The 24,791-nt window shown below is 39.8% G+C and overlaps 2 protein-coding genes across 9 annotated transcripts in view; one reads left to right on the top strand and one right to left on the bottom strand.

Annotated features, from left to right (window-relative positions):
* Nucleotides 1-22,540, bottom strand: part of EIPR1 (EARP complex and GARP complex interacting protein 1) — a 108,976-nt gene extending 86,436 nt beyond the window's left edge. For all 6 annotated transcript variants that reach the window (XR_008238445.1, XM_052809191.1, XM_052809189.1 and 3 more), the window contains exons 1-3: nucleotides 22,417-22,540; nucleotides 9,347-9,430; nucleotides 1,980-2,112 (exon numbers count right to left, since the gene is read on the bottom strand). Coding sequence is in view for 5 of the 6 variants with exons in the window: in XM_052809191.1 (XP_052665151.1) it covers nucleotides 1,980-2,112; nucleotides 9,347-9,430; nucleotides 22,417-22,458 (259 nt within the window). In the remaining variant the exon portion in view is untranslated. The remainder of the gene's footprint in view (nucleotides 1-1,979; nucleotides 2,113-9,346; nucleotides 9,431-22,416) is intronic.
* Nucleotides 22,541-22,583: 43 nt separating this feature from the next.
* TRAPPC12 (trafficking protein particle complex subunit 12) overlaps nucleotides 22,584-24,791 on the top strand; it is a 56,080-nt gene continuing 53,872 nt past the window's right edge. For 2 of the 3 annotated variants that reach the window (XM_052810297.1, XM_052810295.1), the window contains exons 1-2: nucleotides 22,584-22,630; nucleotides 23,362-24,578. In XM_052810297.1, coding sequence (XP_052666257.1) covers nucleotides 23,367-24,578 — 1,212 coding nt within the window. In that variant the 5' untranslated portion in view covers nucleotides 22,584-22,630; nucleotides 23,362-23,366. Of the gene's footprint in view, nucleotides 22,631-22,665; nucleotides 22,696-23,361; nucleotides 24,579-24,791 lie in introns of those variants that run through there. The other variant, XM_052810296.1, reaches the window with a different exon arrangement.

The raw sequence follows: 24,791 nt of genomic DNA, 5'->3' as shown, positions 1-24,791 counted from the left end.
TGGGCTCAGATGCAGAGATGGTCACAATACGTATGACTCTTCCTGACAGCATCATCTCATTTGACTGGTACTTCAATGAGGAAAACAGTTAAGAGTCTTTTTAAAATAACAAAACAAATACAATACAAAAAAACATTTTAAAGGTTTCCATTGCTTAATTTTCTGCAGAAAGTTTATGGCTGATGATTCTAAATGAAGATACATGAAGTAAAACAATAAACCCTCATGTTCAGAAACTAGGTAAACTAAATCCAGAACACAAGCTAGAATAGAAAACATATATATGAATTAATAGGTTCAATAATGGAAATCAGAACACTCACAGATATTTAGAGTGTTTGGATAGAAGCTCAATTCTAGCAATCTCAGTAAGCTCTCTCCCAAAGAGAATTTTCAATTAATATGCATATTGCTGTAAGGAATTGCTATAAAGAACTTAAATATAGGCCTTCTTGAGAAAAAAGTATAAAATTATTTGTTTTCGCCATACTTTCTAGAGCAATACTTGAGCTCAAGAACAGATACAAATTGAAAAAATGAAGACTGGTTAACATTAAATGGTACGTTACATACATGAAATACTGGACTTGATAAGCTATCTCGTACCATCTTGCTGTTCAGTTATGTACTGAAAAAGAGGTACAGAAATTCTTTAAAATGTTTCACACTATTCCGTGCAGCACAATATTCTTTAAGAAAATAAAAATGCAATCAACTCAGAAGGGCTAGAGAAAGAAACTTAGAAACTTGTTTTGGTTTTCTTTAAAGGAGACTTCAGACAACTTTCTCAGATTCTCCCCTGAAACTAGCCAGAAAATTACTAAGACTACTTTAGAATTTCAGGCCCGATTACTGCTTTCTCATTTTCTCCATGGATCACTGGCAAGGTGAGAAAGTTATGTTCACCAAGTCAACCAGAGAGTAAAAGTAGTCAAAAACCAGGCCAATACCATTTCAGTGCTCTCTTAGTCAAAATGCCCATGATCATTTTCAGTTTAGAAAACAGAAAAAGCTCTTTATTACTCTACTTATCTTCTATAATTGTCTTCAAAAGATTCATATAAGATTTGTGAAAGAAATTCAAATTTTAGCACTTTTATTTCAATCCAAAAGAACCAGGAGAAGCAAGCAATCCTGGAACCTTCTCTCCAACATAGCCACCAGCTGAGCAGCAGGAATTCACATGTCCACAACCATCCACAGATGCACAGAGCCTGAAACTCACTACGTTATTCTTATATTCTTGGACAATATTTCCATAGAAGAATAGACTAATATTTACTAGAAGAAATAGTATTTATTCCAACTGACAGCATAGATTTCTTGCTTGTCAGAGAGAAAGAGTACTCCCTTCCCCAAGTGATGCAAGTGGATTTTTCAAGCCTCATGACAGAAAATCTTCACACCTGCCTCATCCAGGAAATGCACAGAGATCCTTAATCTTAACAGCTGTGCACTCAGTGCTAGGTTACACATGGAGCATTCCTACTGTTTCTGATGAGATATTTATATAAGAATTTATAGTTCTCTGTGGGCATATCTGCATTTAACATATGACAAATAACATTATATACAAACTTCACTTGCAATCTTAAAATAGAGCTTGATGCTGGCTGGCATGATGCTGTTTTGAAAGACATTTACTGCCACTTTCAAAAGCAAACATATAAAACAATAAAAAGAATGACATCTAAAATACCAGGAATATATTTTATTTGCCATGCTTTGCATTAATCAGGCAAGCAATACTTTTATTTTGCTGCTTTCCTTGATGTGAATGTAGAAGTAGACTTCTAACCAAGATGACCTAAGAATACGAGACAAATGATGTATAGGTAATGGTACGGCAGATTTTTTGGAAAATGCCTGTGTTGATAATTTCGATTTAAAGTGTTTACACATAGCTAGATGTTCAATCTTTGAACATTCAAAAATATCAAAACACTTAAACAAGTTTAACACGGTTAGAAAGGACTTACTTTTATTATAGCAGGTTGCTAGTACACCTTTATCTGCAGGACTGGTACTAATGTGCCAAATTTCACCCACTTGATGAAGGAGAACGTTTTTGTTTATAATGTTATTTTCATCATCAAAATCTATGATGTGAATCTGCAAATACAATAAAAGAGAACATTAGGGTTTCAAATGTTTTCCTGTGGGTCTTAATTATGCACGATGACTGCACAGAACAATTTAATGAGAATTTTATAACAGATATCTACTTTAATTAATTGTTATACTAACAATTTAGAATATCATTGATTTCATGCAGGATATACTTTTCTAGAAAAACACAAGCAATTTCCCTGTTTTGAGGAAATACCATGTTTATTCTTTTCAATTTTGCAACTTAAAGCTTGAAGGTGATTTTTCATTTTATGGCTAATAGTAAATAAGCCACTCATATTGCAGTTCAACACTTCTTATAGCAATAAACAGAAATAACAACATTACAATCCTTAGTCTAAATGTCTGCACCAATTCTGTATCCAAATCATCTAATTCAAACATCCTACAAAGAAAGAAGGGGAGAAAGGGAAGGGACTCTCATTTGAAGCAAATACTGTAACTCAGTAAGAAACATTTTGAGAGTTCACTTTAGCAATCACATATCTGTAGCAATATATAAATCCGTAATACTTTTTATACTATATAGAACAATAAAATGTTGAACAGAAAGATGAAGAAAACCAATAACGTTTAAATACCTAGACAAGATTTTTTAAAAGACATACAGCTAAATTTGCTTTTTGTGATTTTCATTTTTGTTTGTCATGGGGTTTTTGTTTGTTTGGGGGGGAGCGTGGGTGTTTAAATCGGTCTACATTACTCTCATTTTTCCTTCTTAGTTAGTTGTTTTTCTATAGTTACCTCAGAAATAGAAGAAATTGAGAAAGATACTAGCCTGGCACAACATACACAAGTGACTACTCATGGGACTAACTACACTGAGCTCAAGAGCGAACAAATAAATTCTAGAAGACTCAACATTTTTAGAAAACTGTATCCTCATTAAAAATTCATTAGCAAAGTTGGGTGAACAATGAAGAGGAAAAAAAACAAGAGACATTCTATCATAACGTGTATCGGGTTTGTGTGGCAAGGTTTTGGTAGCAGGGGGACTGCAGGGGTGGCTTCTGTGAGAAGCTGCTAGAAGCTTCCCCCATGTCTGACAGAGCCAATGCCAGCCGGCTCCAAGACGGACCCACTGCTGGCCAAGGCCGAGCCCATCAGTGACGGGGGTAGCACCTCTGGGATAACATTTAAGGGGGGGGGAAGAAACGCGCAAAGGCAACTGCAGCTGAATAGAGGAGTGAGAATATGAGAGCAACAGCCCTGCAGACCCCCAGGTCAGTGCAGAAGGAGGGGGAGGAGGTGCTCCAGGCACCGGAGCAGAGATTCCCCTGCAGCCCCTGGGGAAGACCATGGTGAGGCAGGCTGTCCCCCTGCAGCCCAGGGAGGTCCACGGTGGAGCAGATCTCCACCTGCAGCCCGGGGAGGACCCCACGCCGGAGCAGGGGGATGCCTGAAGGAGGCTGTGACCCTGTGGGAAGCTCGCGTTGGAGCAGGCTCCTGGCAGGACCTGTGGCCCCGTGGAGAGAGGAGCCCACGCTGGAGCAGGTTTTCTGGCAGGACTTGTGACCCCGCGGGGGACCCACGCTGGAGCAGTGTGCTCCTGAAGGACTGCACACCGTGGAAAGTACCCACGCTGGAGCAGCTCGTGAAGAACTGCAGCCCATGGGAAGGACCCACATTGGAGAAGTTTGTGAAGGACTGTCTCCTGTGGGAGGGACCCCATGGTGGAGCAGGGGACGAGTGAGGAGTCCTCCCCCTGAGGAGGACGGAGTGGCAGAGACAACATATGAGGAACTGACCCCAGCCCCCATTCCCTGTCCCCCTGTGCTGCCGGGGGGAGGAGGGAGAGAAAACCAGGAGTGCAGTTGAGCTGGGAAGGAGGGAGGGGTGGGGGGAAGGTGTTCTAAGTTTTGGTTGTATTTCTCATTACCCTACTCTTGACTTTTGATTGGTAATAAATGAAACCAATTTCCCCAAGTGGAATCTGTTTTGCCTGTGACAGTAATTGGTGAGTGATCTCTCCCTGTCCTTATCTCGACTCAGAAGCTTTTTGTTATATTTTCTCTCCCCTCTCCAGCTGAGGGAGGGGGAGTAATAGAGCAGCTTTGGTGGGCACCTGGCATCTAGCCAGGGTCAACCTACCACATAATGACTGAATTAAGTCTACTGAATTAACTACTGAATCACTGCAAAAATCTTAGCTACACAGTATTACAGAAAATTTTCTTAAAATACAGAAGCTGCTAAATAGGTCTCAATTTAGTCTAAACTGGGAATATTACACACTGTTTTTTTTTAAATGGCTGAGTTTACATGTTACCTTTTTCTTTCTCGTCCAAACACTGTCATCAGCAACTCCTCTTTCAAATGTAATGTAGACCCTCATCACCTGTATTGTTCTTCCATTCTGTCATCCAAGACATACAAGCAGCTCTGCAGCTGATTAGCAAGTTGTCTTTTCAGACTTCATTTGTTCCCCTGAACCTAGAAATCTACCCAGAAATCAGGACACTATCCATCCACCCCAACAACTGCATATCCATCTTCCTGTCCAACTTAAAGAGTGACCTTGCTGCCTTTCAAAACTCTCCAGAGTAACATCACTTAGACTTATCTATCGTTTCACTTTATTTTGGCTTTCCGTATATCCCTTCTCTCATCTACTCCCTGTGTCCCAATTCAAGAGCTTCCATCTATACAGAAAGCTCTTGCTCATTTCATCATTAAAGACCAGTTTAACCTCATCCCTTTTTTTTGTTGTTTTTTTTTAAATAAAAATTGAAAGACATCATCTGTTCAGCCTCTATGCTGCTCTTATCAGATAAATTTTGATGTTCTGAATAAACTTAGAACTCAAACTGTTGACAAGTCAAACAGCTACTTTACAAGCACAGAACTGGAAAGTAAAGAACAGCAACATATTCACAACTATAAGGTAAAACATTTTCAATAGACTCATGGCAAGAAGAGTAACTCCTGTTGTTATTTTTACACAGCAAAATAATTGGCTTTACCATAACAGAGAGAAAGGGATTTCTCAGTTTACCGAATCAGGTTTTTACTAGCGAAACAGTGTAAAATATGTGAAGATCTGTCGTAGTTTAAAAATTAAAAGTTATTTTAGTTTCCCATGCAAGGCACAATCAGATTTGCCAAATGTGCTATCTAAAAAAAAAAAAAACAACAAAAAACAAAAGCAGGGAGAGGAACCTTCCATTCGAGTCACTGGAGTCTCCTTTGACAGCTCAACCCAAGTCCCCGAAGGTGAAACACAATCCCATTTACTACAGTCACACACATTCTCTACCCACATTAACCAAGTTAAGAGGGTCACTCAGCACATAAGCTAAGGGAGTGCTCTTTACCCCAGCTGAAGCCCTTTGAAGGCACAGATAACCAATTTCTCCTCTGCTGTTATGTTTCTGCTTCAGCTGACATCATGGATAGCTGGAAACTGCTGAAATACACAGTTAACCGATTAAAGTCCAGACTGAGACTTTTAGGAAATATGAAATTTAATTCTTATGCACAGGTATTGTTTATAACCTTGAGTTGAAAAATGACATCTTTCACAGCTATGCCAAACAACACAGTCTACCAGGAAAAGTTGATCAGCTTAACAGAAAAAGTTCCCCCAGTGTTTTTCTGCTAAGGATCTTCTTAATCATGTTGATTTGAATACACGATAAATTATATTTATCATATGGAATAGTGACTTCACTAAATACTAAAACAAGAGAATTTTTATAGAAAATATACTAATACCAAATACTGTACCAGTGTGATGCCATGAAGACAAATATTTCCAGAAAGAAATATTCACCTATAATAACTGTCTGACAGAACTGGACAAATTTCAGTTCTGCAGGGTGTTATCCTCCAGGTCTTGAATCATGATCTTTCTAACTTTTCCTGATGAAGTGTAGAAATGAGCTTTACCATGGATTAGTTATTGCAGCCTATGGACACCATCGATGAAGATATAGAAAACTGTAAGTGTAAGTAAGCTAAGTCCACACAGAACTTTCTCAACATGAATGTAGTGTAATGGTTAATGATATGTGTACTCATAACACTTGTGGAACACGATCCTTGTGGGAAACACCTCCTAGAAGTGACTGGTTTTATTACCATTAACTAAAAAAGTGAGTTACTAATCTGCTCTAATTACACTGGGAAAAATTCCCAATGAACACAAGTCTAAGTATCAAGGAAAATGTAGCAAGATTTCAATGAGAACAAATAACTATTCAGTTCTCCTCAAAATCTGGAGGAATTATTAAGGAAATTACTAAGGGAGGGAGACTAAAACTAACCAATTTCAACACAAAACATCTCTTTTTCTTCAATTATGCAGTCTCCATAATTGATTCTCCTTCATCAGGCACTCATGGGCAGCAGAGGCTGGAGAATTGCTTTAGTTTGGCCAGTGCCCTGCTTTGTGCCTATATAATGCTATGCATTAAGGTAAACCATGAAAATAAGTATTTCAAGTTCTAAAACACAAGACTGAAAATAACTTGGAGAGTTCTGAGAATGAGAGAGATGAGAAAAGAGTGACACGTACTTCCTTTATGTTTCCAAAGCATACAGTAAATGCATCAAACTAAGAACAGTATAAAAAGCCACAGTTCAGCAGCAATGAAAGCACTGAGGACAAAAGTTCCAAAACTACACTGCGTAGAACACAGTGCAAAGAGAAGCTACTTAAACACTTTCCAGCAAGTTATGAGGACCAAATGACAAGTACTACACACTGTTAATATCTCAAATATTGACAGAATATAAAATCTTATAAACATTTTCCTTTCCTTTGAAATACCAGTATTGATAGGAAAATACTTTCATCAGTTCTCCTATGCATGCCTAAATTGCTTCATACAGCAATAAACCTCAATGAGGCACAAGTTACCATGCCAGCTGTGCAACTCCTACTCTTTCATTTGCACTATACCTGTCCATGACCAGAAGGGAAGAAATATTCTGCACATGATGGCACTGAATAAGAAACCTCTCACGGTGCAGTACTTGGTTGCAACTAGAGGTTGCAAACCAGCTCCTGAGATAGGTTAGGTAACTAAAAAAGTTTTTAAGCAAATCTAGAGAACCTAGTGCTGAATTAAGCAATAATGACTTCAGGCCTAGGGCACTTCTTGTGGATTAGTAAGGAGCTGAGAGGAGCTGATGGCCTGAGGCACAGCTAAAGGCCAATAACCCCCAAACATTTGTTAATACCCTAGGAAGCGTCCTGCACTTCTATTATTAATGTTACTCAATGGAAAAGAAAAGCATACTCAAAGTTGAAATATGTGTAAATATTTCTAAAATATGTAGTATATGCCAAATCAACTTACCTAAATCAGAACATTTAAATTATTGAAGATCTGCTGGATATCAACTGATAAGTGAACATCATTCTCCAATTACAATTTTTTACCAGATTTTAATTAGTTTGAACCAAGAAGTAAAAAACCACATAGAAATTACAGTAGAAAACTACATTATAATCAAATGTCTGAAGAACATCTGAGACAGCAAAATCAAAAATATAATTGTGTGTATTTATTTTTAACTAAGTTTGTCTGCCACTTCTCTTGTTATTGGTCTCGCAAGTATTTCCTGAAACGTAAAGAAACTGAATACTCCATCCCCCTTCTACCTTTGCATGTTTTTTTCCTTGAGCCTTATACAGTATTATCATTGAGTGACAAACTCAAAACCTCACTGAGAATTGACAGCTCACATCTCCCAGAGCTATGGTTCTGAATTAGTTTTGTGCAGTCCATTACAGATCAGTTTCAGCAGATTCTATGACTGTACCCATTCCAGGGGCTTCTGTGGTGGGTGTTAGCCTTGGCTAACAGCCAGACTCCCCCCCAGCCACTTTCTCCCCCCAAGTAGGACAGGGGGAAAAAATAAGAATAGGAATGAGAAAGCTCATGAGCGAAGCTAAACACAGGGAGATCACTTACCAATTACTGTTGCGGGCAAAACAGACTTGACTTGGGTTAATTAATTAATTTATTGCCACTTAAAATAAAAATGTAATTAGCAACTTGGGTAGTAGGAAAGAAAAAGACAAACCTTAAATCAGCACCTTCTCTCCCCCCTTTCCCAGGCTTAACCTGACTCCAGACTCCTCTAACCCCCTCCAAGGAGTGCAGGGGGACGTGTGGCAGTGGTATGGTACGTACGGTCAGTACATAGTGTTTTCTCTCTGACATTCTTTCCATCTCACTCTTTTCCTCTGCTCCCGTGTGGGGTCTTCATGGGCCACAGTTCCTTCAGTAACATCCGCCTGCTCAGCACAGGTGCTCCACAGGGTGCAGTGGATACATGCTCCACCACGGAGCACCTTCTGTTCCTCCTGACCTTGGTCTCACCTGTGTTGTTTCCTCCACTGTTTCTCAGTCTTTGTTCCCTCCTCCTCCTTCCATCCAGCATTTTCTCCCCTTTCTTAAATGGTTTCACAGAGGTGCCACCAGGCTGACCAGCTCAGCTGTGTCCTGTGGCAGGTTCACTGGAACCAGCCATGTCTGGCACGGGCAATCCCTGGCCTCTTCTCACAGAGGCCACCACAGCAGCCCCTCTGCTACCAAAGCCTTGCCACCTGCACTCAGTACAGCTTTAATTCTTCTGGCCTCAAGATCTTCTTTCAGTATGACAGCATTTACTGAAATTTAGTCACAAAAACTGAAGTTGCTGTACAACTAGAAGTATTGTACTCTTAACCGCAGAAGAAACAGCCCAATAGAAATTGAGCCACGAAAGTCACTCAAATTTTAGTTTCAATTATTGTTAAACTTACAATCAGAAAGGTCATAGCTGATTGCCAATAATTAATAATGAAGAATCCAGTTTATGAAGCTTCACATACACAGAACTGTGCATGTACCAGGAGTCCCATTAGAGGCAATCAAGGCTTAAAGACTTTTGTTTTACTTTGCATCTCTTCTGTGGTTTAAAGATAGCTCCAGAGAATCTATAGATTTAAATTAACAAAAATATGGCAGTTCCTTTACTAAACCAACCTGATTTAGTCATAAAATTAAATTACTCTTATAAATTCTACGAAAATATACACAGCTTTCATTCACCTACATTTCTTACCAATGTCTTTACATTCTACTCACACGAGTCTTCAACTTGACTATCACTTAATGTTCAAATTCAACAGGGGGGAGAAAGGAGGAGAAATTATATTGGAACAATGTTAAAAAAAAAAAAGAGGAAAAAAATTACAACTGACATTTGACAGAAAAATTACCTGATTATCATATCTAAGAGACTGTGTTCCAACCAAAAATCTTATTGCATCTGTTTCGGCTGTCTGAGGTGTTAAAGCTCGTGCCTAGGGAAGAAGAAAGCCATTAGAAAAGCAATCCATTAATTTCAGCAAAATCTTGAAGCTTACGTATCAATTATCATTTTAAGCATTACATTCTTACAATCTGCAGACTTTCCCGCCCTTTATGTCCATTTTGGTTAATACATTTTTTTTGTGCAGTTTCTCACATTTGTAAGGTGTGTGGAACATAGAGGTGCTAAATACATTATCTAGCCTTCATTGTAACGGTGATAATATTCAATATTATAGCAGTTCTTCCAAACTAATTCTCCTTTATCAACCAAAAAAACTTCTATAGAACAGTGATCAATCCTTAAATACATTAGCTAAAATAATCCAAGAAAGAGACTGTTCCCGCAGAAGTTTTCAAACCATTCATTCAGACTGAAGATGCCTACATAAAATGAATTCTTTTTCTTACCATTAACCACCTAGTTTAGAAGAAAGTTAAAAAACAACCCCCTTCTCTTCTACTCCAGGCCACTAAAGATAAGAATTGTCTGAATATAGGAGAAATAACTTGTTATTTACCTATCAAAATTTTGTTATAATCTTATTAATTTTTTGTATTATTGAGAATGCTAGACTCTCTGCCTTGCTTCTTCAACTTGCACCAACCACAGTCTTGGTAGAAGCAAAACAAAACAGTTAAGGGCCATGGAAGACATTGAGAAATAAAGTATAGCTTGAACTAAACCCACAATTGCTAGTTTGCACTAGTCATTAGCAGAGACTCTCTTAGCTAATTTTGAGTAAATGGGAGGTAAACTAACACTCAAAGGCACTTCTCACAACTCTAAGTAAACTGTGAGGAACATCCACTACTTTCCCATGCAAAAGATACCCTAATTATATTGTTCAATATGATTTTTTTTTTTGTCAAAACAGGAAAACAAACCTTTGCAATTCACATCCTGTTTGGCATAAAATAGTTCAGATCTCTTCAGACACTAAAGCCTGTATTGCAAGCAAATACTTCGGAAGGATTCAGGTAACTGTTGAATGGCCCTTCTTACTGCCATCCTGTCGTGCAGCTAGCTAATGATTACATTCTCGATTCAGGAACATTTAGCTTCAATATAGTCCTGTTTGAAACTTATTTTTAAATTAATATCAGAAAGATGCCTAGAAGCTTGAAAGGGAATATTTGAAATACATTACATCACAATAAATAAATTTAGAACAACTTAATTCTAGAACAGCAATTTGAAGAGATCTGATGTTTCTTAAATAAGGCAAAGCAATCCAAGCCCTTGTCTGGCAGTAACAATAAGAACCAACTCATTTTTCAGAATAAGTTCTGAACTCCTACAGAGCAGGTACTTCTTATCTTGCATCTGAAATGTGTGTTTTAGACAACGTAATATTTTGCTTAAGATTCAGCATAGAAAGTTTAAAAAATGCAAATGAGCTTGGTAAGTATAGGCTAGTAGTGTTACATTTATATAGGAAAAAAGCACTACAGAGCATGTTTCAGTAAGTAGTTTGTGTTCAAAACATACTCAAATGCAAATCAGAGATCAGTGTGAATGCGTACCGATTTGTTTGTGCTCTCTTGTTTATGCAGCACTTACCTACAACAAGCCTAGACAGTGTTTCTGATTGACAGAAACAACTAAAGTTCACCAAGAAGATTGTAGAAAAGCTTTTATTTTGTCTTGAACATAATTTACATTTGCAGATCTTTGGCAAGAGCTCCTTTTCATTTCAGATCTGCTTTCAACTATTTTGAAGAAAACACTAGAAATAAGCCAAGAGCTATGTATCTCTTTCAATCAAGCAAGCTTCTGTTGTTTCTATAAGTCAAACAGAAGAAGAGGCCTCCAGGATCATCAATAAAATAAAGAAATAAAGGGGGTTTTCACCCCTTTTTAAGGCCTTTTGAGTAGGTCTTACCACGCTGCTTTCAAAAATGCATCAGATTAGACACAAAGTGCCCAAAGTAAAATTATGTCAATACACGGTAACATTTATGTCATCAGCCTCCCTATGTCTTCTTTAAAATATTTTTAAATTATTTCCCATTTTGCAAGGGGAAAAAAAAAAAAAAAAAGGCCTGAGAAAAATATTTAAACACATTTCACAACAAGAAACACACTATTGTTTATTCTGTGTCATAAAAGACTACAGCATCCAAAGAATACAAGGTTCAAACTCATTAAGTGTTCATAAATCAGGAATATCTGATTCATAATAGAAATAACAGTACAATGACTTCCAGTTGTCTCCTGCACAAAGATATGTCCAATTTTGTCTACTTTTGAGTTACTTTTAGAGAAACAGAAGTTATTTCAACAGATGATGAAGACACTGAGTAACCCTCGTGATGAACAACATAACTGAATTTGGAGTGCTGTCAAGATCAAGATGAGTGCCTTAAGTTTGTCATCTTGCACTGTAATCTACCAGAGCAGGTTGCAAATATATTTCACAAAAGCATCCTGCTTCATGACTGCAGCTACTAGATGGCAAATAAACAAAAGCATATATATGAATATAATGAATATTGATTAATCTAAACCAATAGAACTTACTATTTTTATAAAAAGTCAGCATTCACAGGACACTAAACTGCATATAGCCCCCAAAAGCATTTACTACCCAAGATATTAAAGTATTATTTACTAAGAAAATTGCCGTGATGCATAGAAAATACCCAGAACACACATCTGAGAGATGTGAACAGGGAGAAAACAAGTCATCCTTCCACACACTGTCACAGCAAAGCCCCACCTAACTGATGCTTCTAGACAATGCAACAACATATGTAATCAGATAATTTTATTTTAAAGAGGGCCTAAGACTAGGAAAAAATTATTAGCAAGCAAAGATTAAAACATCATGAACTCCAAAGAACCTTTTGGTTACATGTCCAAATTCCATATGCACCAACAGCTCTATAAGGACATGTGCATGGTTTAAAGCAGGTAATTTTATAAAACAGGGGTGATATAGAGGCAACTTGATTGTGATTGATGCTCTAACCAAATATTTTAACAGTCTAGAAGGAAGTTTATAATATGCAGTCAAAATTCCACTCAGCTAACACAAAGGAAATCCTGCCTTTGGAAAGCAAACAGCAAAGACTTCTCAATACCATACAAATCTGCCAAGGAATCTGAAAGAACCACCCCTCCTTAGAGGCTTTTCAAAGTCTATGTATTTATTCTGCATAATAGTCTGTAGCTTCCCCAGTTCTCATTTATTCCACTAAATTAGGGGTTGCACATAATCACAAAACAGAAAACCAAAGAAATGCAACAATTATCAATTCATCCCTGCATTTTCAGGGGAAAAAAAAAAAATCTCTATGGGTAACAACAGATGCTGAGCAATTGTTGCAGAGATGCAGGGAATAGCATCACCATGCTCCAAAGGCATTCCTGACTAGTACTCTGTACATCATAGGGCTAGACACTCTTACCCACACTGAATCTTTCAAGGTGACAAAATCAATTTGGAGAAAAGTTAAGGCTGAGGTAGAAAGGAAGAAAATATCTTAGGACTCCAGCGTAAGGAATATTGCATGTACTCAAATATTTAAATACATTTAACATATTAATGAGAAATACTAGGTTCCACATGCCATATTCAAGAAACTTTTGTGGTTTGGCTTTTTGTGTTTTGGTTTTTTGGTTTTTTTTGTTTTTTAAAAAAAGCATGGTGGCCTGCTATAGTACAGTTAAAACTCAAATACTCTTTTTTTTAAACTTTCTAAAACAAGGTGTGAATTCATACTTAAACAGAAATACAAAACTGAATAGCCTATAGCAATGGTCATACTGAAGTTCAATACGGGTCAGGGAGACAGAATCTAGTCGAGCAAACATAAACTGGCATTTTCATTTACTGCATCCTGAAGTACTTCATAGAGCCATAAATTACATACCTAGAAAGGAATAACTATATGCATGCATGGAAAAATAAAAATGAAAAAAAGCATTCACAATGCATCATCTATTCCCAAGGTAGTATAGCTGCCATGCTTTTAGTAGCAGAACCACAAATTCTGCATGAACTTTGAACATGCTATACTTCTACCACAGCAGAAAGTAAAACTAATCCCATAGAGGGACAGAGATCAAAAAGAGAGGGGTGGGGGTAGTAAAGAGTCACCTGAAGCTGAGTGTAGGAAGTTTTACTAGAAAAGAAAACAAAAACTTAAATTATTTATTACTTTTACACATGATCTAAATCCTGTGTTAGCATTTCCCACTGGAGATTGAACATCTCAGATTTAAGATTTCATACCACCTCCCCATATGCAAGTATGTAAGTAATGAATGATACAGAAAACTTTCTATCCTGCTACTATTCCTACCATGGAAACTGTAGCTAGTGCACAGATAACTAGAAAGCAAATATTGCCTACCCCATTACCAGAAGACAAGTCCTTTCTTTACTGTGTGCATTGAAGGATTAGAGACATGCTGCACAGGTGTCCACACTCACTCTTAGACAGCATCACTTCTTTGTTTAGACATTCTGGGCTTAAATTTCCTTCACTGACGTGAAATGTAAGGGTATTTATTTTTGCCTCAAAATTGTATCTTTGCCGTCAGACTACTTTAACTGCTTCAGCAGCAGTTACTGCCCTTTCCCAATTAGTTAGAATGATAACTCTACCATTAAAGTGAAATATTTTCACTTGAAAAAAGAAACAAGAACAAACAAACAAAAAATCAGTGGATTAGATTAAACTATCTAAAGGGAGGGTATAGAAAAGACAGACTCTTCTCCTTTGAAGTACACAGCAACATGATGAGAGGCAGTGAACATATGTTGCAACATGGGAAAATTCAGAGTAGACATTAGGAAAAAAAATTCACAGTGAGGGTAGTCGAACACTGGAGCAGGATGCTCCCATAAGTCATGGAATTAAGCAACTACGAAAATATTCAAAACTCAGTTGGACAAGGCCCCTGAACAACCTCATCTATCAAATCTACTTCGAGAAGGGTGTTGGAATACATGATCTCCAAAGGTCCCTTCAAACCTACGTTAGTTTGCAATCCTATGAAACTCTTGCGAAGTAAACTGAGCTGGTCATGCAATTTGCACAATTTTTATCATCATCAGAGCTGTACAGACTGTCATGACAGCTCCTTTTGATGGGAGCCAACATAACATATTTCCATCCATATCTCCAACACAGTCCGTTACACGCCCACTGGATGAGTACACCTTACTTCTACAGTGCACTTGTTTGAATACAGTGATTTGAGCAGAAACAGTGCTGACGTATCCTCAGTGTTGCTTACTTCAGAGAGGTGACTCCACTATCGAAAGCTTAACATCCCTTTACGCTCTCAGTTGAATCTGTGCCACAGTATTGAGTAATTTGCTAATCCACAACAGAAGAGAGTATCAGATTGCAGAACTGCTAGAGGTTCTGATATGTAGTAAGTCTACAAATAAAATTGGCAATTAACAGACCCATGCTAGATTGCATTGCCCCTATGAAAGTCAAAGGTGTAGATACATCTCGCTGACAAGACGTAGAAAAGATACTCTTCTGGGAAGAGAAAAAAGGAATATAAAATGGATTAAAAAAAATTAAAAAGGGTTGAATATTGATATCAATAAAGAATTACTGAAGAGTTTGAAGGAGTTCACATGAACACTCCAGAGAATTACTCCAATATATTTTTAGAAGACCAAATTTATAACAACATGAAGGAAGCCTTGCTACATGCATCTGAAATAAGAACAGATTAATATTGCTTATCTGTGGGCAAATGAAAGTGAAAGGAATAGTGTATCACCTATCATGAACTGGGTACCAGTTTGTAAGAAGACCTGTGAAAACAATTCACAGACAAAAAGGACTGAAAGTTTGGAACCAGTCATGCACCTTTATGCATCAGATTTTGTTGAATGCACTGTGGAAAAGGACAGAGAACTTGTTAATATGCAGGAGGCTGCCAAAATGTCTGATGAAGATATAGCAAAACATGCTTGAGAGGGAAATCAAAAAGCTGAGACATATTAATGGAAAGAAATTCCAACTGTTTCCTAGAGCAAGCTTGAACTTCCAGGGAAAGCCATTCAGCCTAAGGCTAGGGAGATCCAATCCCAACAAGAATGTTTAAGACCAATCTAAGGAAGAGAATAAGGCAAATGAGAAAAAAAGTTATCCTAAGCTGTGGGAAAAATAGTTTAAATTCTACATTAACATCACATATTATCCTCAAAGGTTAGGCAAAGGAAAAAAAAAACAACCCAAAACCCAACCACCAAACAAATCCTGACTCACAGGAAGCTAGTAAGGTGTTCTCAGAAGTTCACAGGTTAGGTAACCAACTATGTAGTCTGGTTTCCATGAGACAAGAAAGAAAAATAACAAGGAACATGACCAGACTTTTTTACCCAGTGATGGTGATGGGGAAACAAGTGCAGCTACACATCAGGGACAAGTCAACCCGAGGAAAAAAAAAACCAGCCACAAACTGTAAGGAAACAAAGGCAGGCTTGAGCAGACGTCACACTCCTATCCAAAAAAACCCCTAGATGTACTCATCGGGAGAAACCCAGTCCCTCAAAAGTTATTCCTGTCAGGCACACATGCTTAACAGATCCTACTGCTTACATAGTAATTATGGTCTAAACAATAACAGGCTCACACTGAATTAAAACACAGCTTTGACACCACATAAGCTAGTTGCTCCCTTGTCTTAGAAACAGGTCCTGAAATGCATCACACGCAAAGGAAAAGGACAACAAAAACTTAACTGCAAATCAACTGCAAAAATAGACATTTATTTACGCAATGGGCACGCAAAAACCTAAAATACAAGTGTGATGAACAGCAGTATAAAGATAAAGCAGAAGAAACAGCAATCATTGTGCCAGAACGCAAAGACTAACTGGAGACTGGGAATCATGTCCATACCTACACTAAGCACAGTGTGATGTTGGGCAAAGACCACCTTCTACCTTACCCTGACAATTTAGACTACCTGCAGAATAATAAAACCCTCTGAGAGAAAGAAAAAGACCAGAGACTGCAGAGAGAAGGGTCCTTGACAACAGCACGAGATGATCCAGAGGAACACAATGACAAGCCTCAAAAACATAAAGAAGGTTGGTTTAAAGTAAGTGCATTATGGAACTGTAATGCACTGAATCTCTACACTTTATTCATAAGTTCCCCTGAAACTTTCCCTTCTCCACCTCTTTTGAAATACCACCCAAATAAAAGTTACTTTTTTAATTAGATTGTTACTATATAGGGCATTAATAGGCAAAGAAAAAAGGATCAGTACTTCTTCAATAAGTATTTTGTCTTGCTGATGCATTGCACTGGTTTGGTATCAGCAAACAGGAAAACATACGCTGACTCCAACATCTGAATATTTGTATTACATTTAATACAATCAAAAGAATTTCTGCAACCCATGTATCATTTGAAATTCATACAATCAATCTGTACTAACAAGCAGTGAACTTGCAGTACAAAATGTAAAGGACACAGTATTTGGCTTGCAGTCCCCAAATCTGAATTTAAAGTTATTTGACCATCTGCTTATGCTGTAAACCAGAAATAGTATACTGCTACTTGGGGGGGGGGGGGGGGGGGGGGGGGGGGAGGGCTGGCTTCGCTGATGCCTCATTCTGGAAGCAAAATACAAGTTCCCTGCCCCCACCAGAGAAGCCTCAGGCTGCTAGTGTCATGAAAATTATTTTTGCCTTCTGGCATAATTTCAATTTTCAAGTAGGTACACTTTGATTTTTACTTAGGTAGGACAGCCTTGTTTCTCCCACCACAGCAGGAGACCCTCTTATCATTGACTGTAATAAGCTGCAGTGACTCTATCAGTGAAGAAGCTGGCAGCACACATGCCCAGGTGACCTTCAGTGCTCTAAGACAGCTGCTTTCTCCAAGTCTTTCACAGCACAAGAATTCCCACCACTGACGTATTTAGTGCACTGACCCTATTCCAAAGACTGACAGATTCTGTAAACCATCACAGCAACAGAAGCAACCCTCACACAAAGCCTTGCATAGCACAATCATCCTTAGAAATCCCGTTCGTTTATCATGAACCACAATGGTAACTATCATCTTTGAATAGTTCCTTCAAGTTCACATAACTTATCTTCATATTGTCATTAGTCTGTACAATACCTAATATTAGCAAGATTCTGCTAATTGCTTAAGGGTCCTAGAAGAAATAGTTTCCACCTGATCCACTTCATGCATCATGAAGATCTTTGGGGGATTAGTTAAGAGAGTTTTGCCACTTATCTACTTTTTTTCCCCCCTAGTAAAACTTTAAACCTAACAGTATGTTACATTGTAGTTCCACAAGAAGTCCTCCCAACTGACATGCTGCTCTCAAGAAGGGTCCTGAAGAGAGAGCCAGGTAGGAAAATGATAGAATAGACACTCAGCCTGGATTAAAATATACAGGATTGGCACTCATGAGGCAAGTAATCTTAGAAGAGAAAGAGGACTAAGACAAAAACTAGTAATTTCACTAAGACATTATCATGCAGTTTCTTGAACTGATTCAATATTCAAGATAAATCCTCCAAAGACATGTCTAAAGCTGTATCAAAATTATTGTCTACATTCTGTTTAGGCCATCCTCTCTCATCCCACAAGAGACCATGAAAGCTCTCCCAGGGAAGAGAACACCACTGCCAATAGAAGCTCCACTGCCCTACTAGAAACACAGCCGAGACTGAAAGGCAGCATGTTTCCCTGGGTACTGCACAAGTGACATACATATTCCTAAAAAGTCCCCCTTGCCCCCTCTTTCTAAGAAATCTACACCTGCCTTCTACTCCATCAAAGGTAGGTCGGTTGAGCTATTCTCAATACATACTGATATTATATATATACACACATTGTGCAAGACCTGTGACCAATCTATTTCAGTTGGTATTTTGCACTGCTTTAAGATTCTTGGAATAATAAGTCACATGTGGCTTTAGGGAAATTAAGTTTCACCTTAATCTTGCAAACAGGCAAGAAAGTCCTAAAAATCAATAGTCTCTGTTCAGATTCATAAAACCTGTTAACAGCTAACTGAAAATACAATACGGGCCAAGTATTGCTTATTCAAGAAGCACAACAGGACCACAATGCAGTACACAAACTCTGACAAAGCATCAGTACATTCTTTTTAAGTCTGCTTCAGCCAGACCACATCTCAGGGTGCAGCTGGAGTTGCCCTTGTGTAGTACGGCTCTGTGGTCAGCCAGCAGGCTTTCTACTGTCCTTCCCTCCTGCTCATTATGCTTCTCCCTTGCAAGCCTATGTACTTCTGACATGTAACATGCAGTAGGAGTATCTGGCATGCTGAAATTCAGCTCAGCATTGTGGTATCCCCAAAATCCATTAAATGTGCCAAACACATGCTCCATAATTATCACTCTCTGGCACAAGCAATGTTCATCCTCCCTCCCCGCATGATGCTGGCTAGCTTCTGCACGCTTTTAAACAAGCAAGATGTAGGCTGTCCCTGCAAGTATCACAGTTGGCATTACAACTGCACCAAATACCTATCCTGGAAAGCAACCCTCCACACAGCTCATTTCTAGGGGTATAAGCATCATCCAGTCAACCTTAAACTAAGGCCAATACAGTATTTCAGGACATTCAGTAGTGCTTGTACACGTACTCAAAACATCACTGTTTAAACACTTAAAGAATAGGATGGGGAAAATTGTGAATCCCTGAAAATGAAAGCCTATTCGACAGAGAGTAAACATACCAGGTACACCAGGTTAGATAGTAAATATAGGTCAACTATACTCTGGACAAGTGAGAAGCATATAATTTCACTGACAAAAAATAGCGCTCAGTGATACCCCTGGTGCCCCATTTACCACACTCTCATAATTCAGGATATTGGTGAAGTCTACCAAGGTTCCTTTGAGAAGGACAACCTTTCAGTACTGAAATGTTCTGCAGCCACAGTCACATCACTCAGTCCTCAATGCAAGCAGCATCTCACATTTTCACTCCCCACCCACTCTGTAATTTTCTCATTTTCACTACAGTTGGATGAACAGAGCAACTATGGTGGGATATTGTCTTTAAAAAAAAAGAAGTCATAAAAAGAATCACACACCCTAACATTCACACATATTTTGTATGTCTGTACAATGTTCATGTGGCTCACAGAGACAGCGAAGAAAAAAAAAACCCACTCCAGGAAACTACATTTTGGGGGTTATATGAACGTTATAAAGAGCAAAAAAGAAAGAGTTGCAGCCATCTAGTAAAACAGGGGGAACTAGCCAAGTCAAAAATTTAACTAATCATGCAGAAAAATGAATTCATCACTAGTTTTGATCTTGTTTTGCTGTTAGATGTTTAGCTTCCCCCTCTACACCAGAAAAAAAACAAACCAAAACAAAAAACCCCAACCTGTTTCTCACTGTTACTTGGTAAAACATCTTCCACAGTAGTTACACATGCTAAGTAACTACACACAGTTGTATAAGGGCTCAGGATTTGTATCTTTAATTGTCATTCTCATTTGTCAGAACTGTGAGTGGTGTGGCTCTTCTAAGGAAGACTTCCCTGTTCCACTAAGCCTTTTTTTGATGAAAGTTTGATTCAAAAAAGAGAAATATGTATTTGTTCATTATTCTAAGTTACCTTACTTATGCTGATACATCAAAACACATTTTGCACATAAAAATGAACAGAAATTGTGCAGAAGTAATTTTAAGTTAGTTGGTGGAGAGCACCCTAGGAGGAATCAGCTTTATGTTCTTACAAACCTGGCCACATTGGATCAGGTGAAAGGCGTATCTGCACAACTACATTTTCTCCAGCAGTGGTCAAAGACAGATTCTTATTGACTGCTGGAGCCATGTGTAGCTTCTTAGTCTGCAACCCTTCATGTAGCTTCTAGATGTCATGGTTTTGCAACATAAAATTTTTATTTGTAACAAGAGTAAGAAGATCCCTTCCTCTTTTTAAATACTCTATAATTTCAAATCTGAACTTTGAATAAGCTTGTCATAGAGCTGAAGTAAAGACTGGAAATAAAAAAACAAAAACAAAAACCCCAACATAATGAAAAAAACAAACAACGAAATTGGGCTGAAGGATTCATTTGAAGAGATGCTTTCAGTCACAGTGCTTCTGACACACACTGGAAGGAAGCAGTAGTTGTGATGATGCTGCTAGCCATTACTGTCTAGCGACAGATAAGAATCCAGGCTTAAAAAGAATAGTAATCTTTCTTATTAGACCTGAGGATGCAAGTTGGATAAATCAGACCAGTTTTAGGTTTAAGTCTCTCCATCAAAGCCTTTTTCAGAAAGCACAGAGATGCAATTTGTTTTAAAGCCACACTGGCAATTAATGGAGATCAGAAATAGAACCTTCATCTCTACGCTCCTCTCCCAACTTAGACATAAACCATCTTTTTTTTCCCCACTTCTCTCTAAATGATCTGTATTAACTGTAATTCCCTTTGATTACAGCCACTTTCTTAGTCCTTTTGCTTTATCCTCCCACCAGACAGCCCTGTTACATACTTTGCAGAAGAAGAAGAGAGGTCCATAGGAGATGTATGATTTGGGGCGGTGCAGGGCATAGGTCCATGGAGGTCCCAGACAACACACTGGATAGCTTTCAAAAATTTCTGTAAGACTTATTATATATGACCTACCAGAAAAAAGCTACGAATTTTATTAAGTACAGGATATATATATTCTATTCTGCAAAAGAGATTTAAGTATAGTTTAAGTTTTATAAATTTTGAAGTACAAGTTACAGCCATCTTTAGCCAATCACAAAATGACAGCGTATTACCAGATTTCAGTAGATTCAACAGTTAGTACAGGTGAATATTACACACTAGCTCCTATACAAGAGGAAAACCAAACAAATATACAATTTGCTAAGGAGATCTACTGGTATAGTCAGGATTACAGAGCACACAACTCAGTAGCCAGGACACCCAAACCTGTAACAAAGAACCTTCACATATTACTTTCCAAGAGCACTTTGGTAAAGGTGCCTAAAAAAACCAGTACACATGTTCATATTTATATTACTACATTTACTGTAGAATGAAAACACTGCTCTGTGAGCTGCAGAAGAAACACAGCGCCTCCTATTACTGCTTTAATGGCAACAATAAGCCAGCTGTTGCCAAAAAGAACATGTAACAGCTGAGTAAAACCCTTATTGTGGGAAAGAATCATAAATTAGAGTCCCTCTCACCCATCCAGCTACCCCGCTGTTTATTTTCCCAGAACTTGCAGAAACTTTATTAAACGTGACACCTGTGTTCCTCCATGAACATGATCAGTAAGTTCCTAAGTTAGCCAGTCCCATTTCCTTATAGCCATAAACACCAATATGATGGACAGATTTGTCCTATGGGACAAGTGCGCAGACGGGCAACGCACAGCAGGAGATCCCACAGACATCAAGTTAGCTTTACAATTGGGTATAACCAACTGCAATTTTCAACTTCAGAAAACAGTTTCATGCCCTCTCCTCACAAAAGCATTTTTATTCTTTTTTTAATTTCTGAAGAGGAAGAAACAACCACTAGAATCTCTTTGAGACTGCCGGTATTTTCCTACCAGCCCAGAGCCAGCCCAAGACTTCTCCAGAGGGGGACCAGACACTGGTGACAGAGCAGGAGCCCTACCAGCCAGGCTGTGCACGACCGTGGGGGGAAACAAGCCCTGCCCTCGGCCCCTGCACCCACCCTGCCGCACCTGCCCTGCGAACAGCAAGTTTTGGAGCAGGGACCAACTCCGGCCCCCTGCTCAGCCACCTTTTAAAACCCCAACGCGACGGGCAGGTGCCAAGAACCACCAAAAGCCAGTGGTGCCACCGGTGCCGGCCAGGGGGGGCGGGGGGCGAGGGAACGCCGGCCTCAACACCAGCGGGCCCCAGCACTCCCCTGCCCCACCACACACACACCCCCAGCCCCGCAGCCACCACATTCCCGGAGATAGGACCACCACCTCCTAGCTCTCCTTCAGTCTCCTCCGGCGCCCACCTGGAACTCCAGCCCGTAAATCACGGGCGCATCGTCCTCCATCGCGGTCCCACAACACGGCACACCCCGCTGCCCGCCGGCCTTTCTGGCCCTCGGCACTACCCGTCGCTCACCGCTTCCGGGAGGTGAGCTCGCGCATGCGCACTCCCGCCCGCCCCGCCCCCCCGGCGCAGGCGCGGTGGCGGAGCAGGGGTGTCGCCGCCGCGGCGCGGAGGTGAGGGGACGCGGGAGGCGGCAGCGCGGCCTGCGTGGCTCTTGTGCCGGCTGCGGGGCGCCCGGGTGGGTGCTGAGAGGCGGCCGTGGGGACGCGGCCCTGAGGGAGGGCGGCGGGGTCTCCCCCAGGCCCTGAGGGAGAGCGGCGCCCCCCGGCCCGCGCCAGGCGGAGGCTGTGGGGGAGGCCGCGGCCACCCCCGCCGCGGGGCGGTCATGGCTGGGGGGACCCCGCGGTGGTGCTGGAGGCAGGGCCGGTCGCCGGGAGCCCGGGGCCGCGGGGCGGGGGGCGGCTGGCGCCGCGGGACGGCTGGGACCGCGGGGCGGGGGTCTGGAAGCAGCGCTGCCGCTCCCCACCCTGCGCGGCCGGCCCTGGGCTGAGCAGCCTGCGCTGGTGGCAGGCGTGAAGCCACTCTTAACTCTTCTTACATGGGGACCGAGGAAGAAGTCTTTGTGTGCAGAAAAGCCAGTGTGGTTTTGTCTGTGTTTGGTGGGAGGCATTTGCTCTTCAGTCCCCGTATTTTTGCAACTTGCAAAAAAGGACAAAACCTTTATCAGAATTAATTTACTCTGTGGGTTGATGTTGAATGCATCATGTCAAATAGCGAAACGACTATATTTTTAAAGCAAGAGTTTCAGTCTTTGTATGATGCTTAGGAGTTTCAGAGTGGCACCTGAGCAATACCTGAGTAATAAAACTAATACTTGTTTTGGTGGGGATTTTTCTGCCTTCAGCTACCATGGAGAATAACGAAAGTAATGCTAAGGATGCGAAGACTGCCTCGGATGAAGATGACAGCAGAGACATAGTTCAACAGAAAACTCAGGAGGAAATTCTCTTTCACGAGGAAACCATTGATCTTGGTGGAGATGAGTTTGAGTCTGAAGGGAATGAAACTGTATCGGAAGATTCAAACAATTTCATAGATAAACTTAACGAACAGATGATGGAGAGTGTCATTATTTCAGATTCTCCAAACAACAGTGAAGATGACACAGGTGAACTTGGTTGTCTCCAGGAAATTGTAGAACAAATGGAAGCTAAAGATAATCAGAAAACACAGGCGGAAGTGGATAAAGAAGAGTTTTTAAGTAATGAGAGTGAAACCGAACATGAAGAAACACCCAAAGACATTTCTGAGATTGGAACAGATGATCAGGCATCTTTAAAGGAAGAATCAATTCAGGAAGCCGTGAAGGAAGAACCAAAGTTGGGAAACAATGTTCCTGTTGAAACAAAACCAAATAATATTGATGAAAGCAAACCTGAGGACCAGATATCATCACCCAATACCAGGAAACCATCTTCTGAGGCTGAGCCTATTCCTGTGTGTACCATCTTCAGCCAAGCAAACAACGTTAATACCCAGCCACAGTTGTTCCTACCTGACGGTTTTGAGCCTCAGATGGTAAAATCTCCCAGTTTTAGTAGTATAATTGAGACTCCAGTGAAGTCTAACCCACAGGTGGTTCAACCAAGTCCTAGTCTAAGCAAGTTCTTTGGCGATACCGTTAACACTAATACTTTAGCTTCTGATTTTTTTGATTCATTTACCACATCCAGTTTTATTTCTGTTAGTAATCCTAATGCAAGCTCTTCAGTTCCAGAACAAATGTCCTCTCTTTCTAATGGTGGAGGCAGTTCTTGTGCTTCATCTAACCCTAGTTTCTCTGTGCAAAACGGGACACCTGAAGCAGGTGGTCCTCCATCATCTCTAGAAATAATTCAATCCCCCAAGCCGTTCTCACAAATCCAAGCTGTTTTTGCTGGGAGTGATGACCCGTTTGCTACAGCCTTAAATATGAGTGAACTAGATAGAAGAAATGATGCTTGGCTTCCTAGTGAAGAAACCAGAAGTGTTCTAATTTCAGTGGCCACACAACAGTACAGCACTGTGTTCATAGATAAAGAGAATCTCACCATGCCTGGATTAAAATTTGATAACATCCAGGTAAGAGTCTATTACTGTATCTTAGTGTATGTTTATATTTTAGAAATACTGTACAAGAGCTGTCCAGTAATCTGTATATCATAGTGCTTCATACTGTTGCTGATGGTCACCTTGTGTGTATTACTTCAAGTCTTAGAAAATTTAATGTTGCTGCCTACTCATACATGAAGGGGCTAAAACCAGATCTGATTTATTCATAGTGAAATTTGTTGG

The sequence above is a fragment of the Harpia harpyja genome, chromosome 15 (assembly GCF_026419915.1).
Source record: "Harpia harpyja isolate bHarHar1 chromosome 15, bHarHar1 primary haplotype, whole genome shotgun sequence".
NCBI lineage: Eukaryota > Metazoa > Chordata > Aves > Accipitriformes > Accipitridae > Harpia > Harpia harpyja.
This window is presented reverse-complemented; position numbering and strand designations above follow the sequence as displayed.